Source organism: Arachis duranensis, chromosome 5 (assembly GCF_000817695.3).
Source record: "Arachis duranensis cultivar V14167 chromosome 5, aradu.V14167.gnm2.J7QH, whole genome shotgun sequence".
Lineage (NCBI taxonomy): Eukaryota > Viridiplantae > Streptophyta > Magnoliopsida > Fabales > Fabaceae > Arachis > Arachis duranensis.
In genome coordinates this window covers 7,335,022-7,342,092 of record NC_029776.3, presented here as the reverse complement: position 1 = coordinate 7,342,092, position 7,071 = coordinate 7,335,022, and the positions used below count along the sequence as shown (strand labels likewise).

At 34.0% G+C, this 7,071-nt stretch overlaps 2 protein-coding genes across 2 annotated transcripts in view; one reads left to right on the top strand and one right to left on the bottom strand.

The window, feature by feature from the left end:
* Positions 1-1,898: 1,898 nt before the first annotated feature.
* On the top strand, positions 1,899-5,405 carry LOC107487723 (CBS domain-containing protein CBSX1, chloroplastic). The gene is made up of 8 exons (XM_016108420.3): positions 1,899-2,221; positions 2,550-2,637; positions 2,729-2,793; positions 3,154-3,202; positions 3,381-3,442; positions 4,770-4,885; positions 4,982-5,039; positions 5,121-5,405. Exons 1-8 carry the CDS (start codon positions 2,042-2,044, stop codon positions 5,193-5,195), a joined length of 693 nt encoding a protein of 230 aa, XP_015963906.1. The 5' UTR covers positions 1,899-2,041; the 3' UTR covers positions 5,196-5,405.
* Positions 5,406-6,522: 1,117 nt separating this feature from the next.
* The window catches only part of LOC107487724 (ethylene-responsive transcription factor ERF011), a gene marked incomplete in the record, with an annotated part of 941 nt that continues 392 nt past the window's right edge, over positions 6,523-7,071 (bottom strand). Inside the window, 1 exon segment of the mRNA XM_016108421.3 lies at positions 6,523-7,071. Within this exon segment, the coding sequence (XP_015963907.1) occupies positions 6,810-7,071 (262 nt within the window).

Here is a 7,071-nt window from a genome sequence, read left to right as displayed (position 1 = left end):
TACCAAAAGCTATTACTTGTGTTTATTGAACGCTATTTTTTAATTTGATCTATTAAATATAAATGTTACAACTTTTAAAAAATCATCTTTAAAAAATCAACTTTTATAAATTAATTTTTAAAAAGTAAAGACTTTACCAAATTAAGACTGGATTTGGTAAAACTTTTACTTTTGAAAGTAGCTTATCTGCAGCACTTGTGTTTGGTAAAATCAAATTAAAAATGACTTTTAACAAGCATAAATACCACAATTATATTTGGTAAAACAACTTTTAAAACTTAAAAAAAATTATAATAAATATATTTATAACAAAAGAATAATTTATTTTTTTAAATTCTTTACAATTTTATATAATATTTTAAAATAAAATAATTTTAAAATAAAAATTCATAATAAACATTAATATAATAGATGACCTCTTTTATTTTTTAACTTTAAAATTTTATATAAGTATCATAAAAATTTATTTTATCCTAAACATCATCATTAAAAATACTAAATTACCTAACTCAAATTTTAGAGACTAATAGTTTAAATATTTATTTGATTGTACTAATATAAATAGAGTTATTATTAGTCAATAATAAAATTTGTATGTAATCCAATGTTAGTATTGAGTATGTCCATTATCTACCTATATATATCGGCTCACCTTTACAGATCAAAAAAATAGAACACATATCTCAAATAAACAACTCTTGTGTGTGTGTTGTTATTATAGTTTTGACTAATGTTCATGCAAAGAAAATTTTATGATTGATTTTTATAAACCAAGTCAACCTCATAAAACCAAGTCAACCTCTTCACATTTCAAAGAACGTGTGTGTTGTTATTATAGTTTTGACTAATGTTCATGCAAAGAAAATTTTATGATTGATTTTTATAAATCAAGTCAACCTCTTCACATTTCAAAGAACAAATAAAAAACAAACAAACATAATAGATATACTGAAAAGATACAAGAACAACGCACAAAAAAATATTATAAATAGATAGAAGTTCATACCTAATATGTGATAGAGATGTATTTGTGTTGAAATTTATGAAGATTATGTTGAAAAATAAAAAATATATGAAGACTGTGTTAGAATTTGTGAAAGTTAGGATGAGAAGTTAGAAATATATGATAATTTCAATGGCAATATAATAGCGAAAAACATGTGCGGGAAAAATAAATAAAATTTGATAATCACAAGCTAGCCTTGGAAAGCTCCCACTTAGGTGCTTTCAAAAGCACCCCTAACTTTTAAAAGTCGCAAACACAAGCACTTGGACTTTTTAATTTACCAAAGGTAAAATGAGGTGCTTGTGTTTTTAAAAAAGCACACGCACCTCTTGAAAAAGTTTTATCAAACCCAGTCTAAGTCCTAAGATGAAGCTTTTTAAAGTTTGTTTGTGCTTTTCAAAATTTAAAAATATAATATAACCTCATATATTAACTAATTTTTAAATTTAACACTTTTATAGTATTTTTAAATTTTAAAAACTATTTTACCAAATGTAATTGTTGTTACTTGTGTTTACTAAAAGTAATTTTTAATTTGATTTACCAAACATAAATACTATACTTTTTAAAAAATTATCTTTTAAAAAAAATCATTTTTCAATAAAAAAATCTTTTTTTAATAAAAAATATCTTTTTTATTTTTTTAGTGTGTTTGATAAATTTTTAATAGTATAAGTAAAAATACTAAAAAAATAAAAAATATTTTTTAAATTATAATTTATATTTTTTTCGAAAATTACGTCCAAACAAATCTTTTATAACCTACTTTTAAATTTTAAAAAATAAAAGTTTTACAAACTAAACCAATTTACTGACGGCGAAAAAAAGGGATAACAAAAAGGTGGGAAATTGGCATCGCGTGATATCATATATATAACACACAGCACAACTCAAACAATATCTTTCTGCAATTGCATCTTATTATACACACTCAGCTCTCATATCTGAACCCAAAACCCCCTCTCTTCTCTTTTGTGGGTTCAGACTTCAGAGTGAGTTGCAAATTTTCAAGCAATTCAACCAATCTCAGAATTTATGGACTCGGTGGCTTTTGGACTCGCATCTCCTCCTTTTCCCTCACCCACGCGCCGCCTCCCTTCCAAACCTCACGCGCCACCTTCTTTCCCTTGTTTCCGCCGATTGCCGCTTCTTCTCCCTCGGCTTCGCCACTTTCCCCCTCCTTCTGCTGCCAACAGCACCCTCACCGCCAATTCGGTATGGATCCCTTATTCCCTTCCCCTTTCTCTTCAATTTGGTACTCTCTACACTAACACTAGAGCTTGATGCATTGTTTAAATTGCAATTGCTTCATACTATACCATAACAGAAATCAACTAACTTAACTAGGCGTAACTAACTCACCCTACCATAACAGAAATATAACCGATATAACTAACTAATTAAGTTAATACTAATGCTATTATGCTACCTTCTGCCGCACCCAAGGCTGATAACTTTTTTGTTAGGGAAAAAAACACCACCTTAATATGAATTTATGATGAAGATTATGGTAACGAAAGCTTCACATGGTGTGTTTATGCAGCGAAGAGGTGGTTATTACACAGTTGGTGACTTTATGACAAAGAAAGAGGAGTTGCATGTGGTAAAGCCCACAACAACTGTGGATGAAGGTATATTTCTTTGTAGTTTAAACTTTTATCGTATTTCATGCCTGTCTTTTTATTTTTTACCTTTGAACTTCTGAATGTTATTGTCCAACAGCTCTGGAAATTCTTGTTGAGAATAGGATAACTGGCTTTCCTGTCATTGATGATAATTGGAACTTAGTGAGTATTCTTACCCATTTTTAGTGTGTTACTTTGAACACATGATAATATGTTTATATAGTTATATCTCTGCTATTTTTATTGAATTTCTGTTAAAGCAGCTTGTAAAAGACACAATACTATGACTTATAAGTAAAATTTAGAGCTATACTCGCTTGAAAGAAAACTACAATAGCCGCATTTGCTCTGCAGATGTAACTTGGAGGCAATGATTCCTTAGAAAGTGAATATAACAAACATTGAATGTGTTAATATTCTCACATGCTTTTGTTCCTTACAGCATTCATTTCTATTAAAAAAAATTGATGCAATTAATTCAGCAAAATATTGCGGAACTAAAGCTTCTTTAATATTCTGCAGGTTGGTGTTGTTTCAGACTATGACTTGTTAGCACTGGACTCAATATCAGGTAAATTGATTCAAAGAAATAATATCGGATAATATGAATAATATTATCAGGTAGGTGTTGTCTGAGAGTCATTTAGCAACTTTCAGATTTCAGTGAAGTTTTGGAACCCAGATGCTTTTTTCTTGTTCCTGAACCGGGGCCCTGATGGCTTAATGAAAGTGTGTGGTGCTGGTTTCAGGTGGTGCAGGTCATGGGCGAAAAGATAACAGCATGTTTCCTGAAGTTGACAGCTCTTGGAAAGTATGTTAAAAGTTACTTTTCCTCGGATAGTTTATCCATGCTGTTCTTATTCATTTTTTGGACTTCAATGCAACTAGTTGGTAGTCTTATTCCTTCTTCTAAGATTACTAAGTTAAGTTAAGTTTACTCGGTAGGTATTTTGGACCTTGGAGAGCTAGGCTACTGTGAACTGGAAAAGCAAAATCAGTATATACTACCATTACATATATGAAATATAACTGGGCATTCTTACCTGCATCCTAAATAATCCACACCAAATTTTGTAGTTGTCGCTCCATCATTGAGGTCTTTATAACCTTGGCTACGTTCCATTTTCTCTCGGTTTATACAAGCTGAGTAAGAATTTTTAATGACTAGTAAATCTTGTGTTTATTAAGGGGATAGAGGGTTCGTTTATTTGCGAGTATAGGTCTCTGTGTGACTCTCTTTCTCCCTATTGTCCTTTTCTACCATACTACCCTTTTTCCGTATTTTTACTAATCCCAGTATGAGGGGTTGATGCAGGTTTGAGTTCTCAAATAAGCTGATATAATCTCATTTTCAGTAACTACTGATTTGTGATTACTAGCACTAATTATTATACTTTACTAATTAAATCCATGTAGCTACATTCATCGTGAATTAGGAAGAAAGGTTTGATATGGAGAAAGTTCTCATTTGTGTATCAAAAAGCCCCTCATTCAGTATTGGCTAAATATAACATACATATTATATAATATGTTGCTTACGGAAATTACTTATTCAGAGTGGCTAAACATGTTGAACGTATTTTATGTTTCTTGCTCTGAAGTTTCAAGTAATATATTTGATATATCTCGTTCTTATTAAGCCTGATCTATTTGTTGGGATCTGTGCAAATTATCCTGAAGCCAAGCAAACCCTGACTCTGCAGGCATCTAACCTAACTCCTCCCTGTGTTTGCCTCAAATTGCTCAATTTATTTGCAACAATCTCAATCCACTATTAATGAAAGATCATGTGGAAAGAGGGAGCGGGAAATAAATAAATAAATATAATATCTTCGTGGAAAGCTAAGTAGAATAGATGTGGATAGCATACAGAATATGGCAACCACAGAGACACGGTGCCACAGAAAAAATGCAGGGGTTGTCCATTCCGTTGTTATTTTCAAATGTTGTCTGTCTTATACATGATACCTCCAATGTGGGGGACAAACCCTCATGGACGGTAATACCAGCATTCCAAATTATAGTACAACACTACAAGTAGTTCGGAAATTATTAGTATTGTGTAGCTTATGATACCTAGGTTTGGCTAATATTCTGGGGTGGTGTTTGATCATGTGTATGTATATGTATGTATACAGACATTCAATGAGGTTCAGAAACTGCTGAGTAAGACCAATGGCAAGGTCATCGGCGAATTAATGACCCCTGCACCCATGGTGGTTAGGGAAACAACTAATCTCGAGGATGCTGCTAGGTTCTTCTTCCTTCTTTTGTACTTGTTCAATTTTTAGATATCCTACGTGGCTTTAACTAATTTGGTACTTTGAAAAATTAATGTATTTATGTCTAGATTGTTGCTGGAAACAAAATTTCGACGGCTTCCGGTTGTAGATGCCGAGGGTAGGCTGGTAAGTATGGCTCTTCTGATCCATTTTGTTTGGTTATTTCTTTACCTTGTTTTCTGAAGGATGCCTGTGAATGATTTGAAGGTGGGAATTATCACGAGAGGAAATGTTGTTAGAGCCGCACTTCACTTCAAAAAAACTAACCAAAACAAAGCATGATAGCAAGAATACTGGAAAAATACATTTATTGCTAGATTTCGTGCAGTAATCCGATTCAAGTATTCACATAAGATTGGCTTCGTTTATTAGAATTATTGAAATTTTGGCTTAGGCATGAATGTATATCTTTTAAGATTGTTTCGCTGCTAGACTTACATTTGTCATTGTCAATATATTTAAAGTGAAATCATTATTTATTATTATTGATCATCGGTATGTTCCCATTGTATTAAAAAAGTACAATAGACGAATTCACACCTAGGTGATAATGACATTGAAGATGGTGTGAGTTTGGCTCTTGCATGAATATGTCAAAGACAAAAATCTACCCCTACAATGCAACTTAACAGCAACATTAAAAATGGGTTAGTTGTTGAGCTGAAACGAAGACTTGATGGCCCATCACATAGGTAATTGAATTGCTAAAATATTCATTCTCTGAAATTGCTTAGGGTCTAGCCAGGGGTGGTTATAGTCTACACTCAACAGTCTACACACAAATCTACTTTAATTGTATTCGGTGCGCTTTTCCTTTTGCGTTGGGGAAAATAAAGCCAAAATCTCCCTGAGAATAGAGGTGGAGGAAGATGTCTTGTTCCCTCCCTCGTTGAATTTGTAAGTTTTGTCTTTTTGCCTTTGTGTGAATCTTTTTTAATCTCCTTTTGGCGGATTCAGTCACACTTATGCATCTTAACATCTTTTGAGATGATGAGATTTTTTTAATTGATCAATCACACACTTACGTCAAGCACGATGTAATCCTGATCCACACAGGACCACAACCCTCAAAGCCTGCCTTAATAATAATAAAGAAAGAAAGACAAGAAGTAGCAAATCTCTAATTCTCCGCTAATCATGGACTAATCCCTGGATACCACAACTCAAAAGGGGTCATAGATCCTAGCGAAGAGGATATGGGATACAGCTCAGAGTGAAATCAGAAATCGTCTGCCAATTTGTTAATGGAATGAATGAATTGAGTTGAGGAGCTGTAATTTTGCTTTCACATGGACACATGCCTTTCTAATATGTATATTTATATAGGAATTGGATACAACAAGAGTGTGAGGGAAATGGTGCTTGGACGACAAAACCGATTAGAGCGACCCCATGCATCATCCATCGTTATCGAGTGGGCACAGCATTTTTGCATTTTCTCATTCGGCTAAAACAGTGCTGAACCAGAAAAATACCTAACTCCCCCTTCTCTCATCAAATCTTATCATATTATTATGACACACTTTAGTGGTTAGCATGCCTCTCTCTCCTTTTCCCCACCCAACTCCCCCGGCCACCCTCTGTCAATAATTCAAAATAAATCATAATCTAAAACAACGAAGAAGGCTAATCACTACTTAATTTACATTTTAACATTTTTACAACGCCAAAATTTCTTCAGAAAAAAGAAAGAAAGAAACTAGCAAGGAAGAAGAAAAAGATAAAAGAGTTACACTAATCCACACCCGAAAAGGACCTTGGGCCTCATCAATAACAATCACTATCCTTTTGCCTCCGCCGTTACACCACCTTCCCATGGCGCACGTTAGCGTGTTGGAACAACAACGTAACAGCAGCAACAAGGGACAAGACAAAACCAAAACACCCTTCTTTTCTTTAATTCATCTCCCATTCACAATCTTCGGGTTCTGGTATCTTGTTCAAATCAACCCGCTCCGCAAAATCTCCGGACCGCCCCGATATAAGCTCCTGCGGCGGCGCAGCTAAGTGGTGGTGGTGAAGAGTGGCGGCCTGGAGGGCATCGACTCTGGCGCCGACCTCGGTGGCTTTCTTCCTTATGGAAGCGGCGGACATGTCGCAGGCGCCGACAAGGGAAGGAGGGGGTTCTCCGGCGAGAAGCTCGGGGAAGTTGAGGCGG

Coding starts and splice junctions, on each gene's coding strand:
- LOC107487723 (XM_016108420.3), top strand. CDS start 2,042: ATGGACTCGGTGGCTTTTGGACTCGCATCTCCTCCTTTTCCCTCACCC. Junction 2,638..2,728: donor CACAACAACTGTGGATGAAG/GTATATTTCTTT, acceptor ATTGTCCAACAG/CTCTGGAAATTCTTGTTGAG. Junction 3,443..4,769: donor AAGTTGACAGCTCTTGGAAA/GTATGTTAAAAG, acceptor GTATGTATACAG/ACATTCAATGAGGTTCAGAA.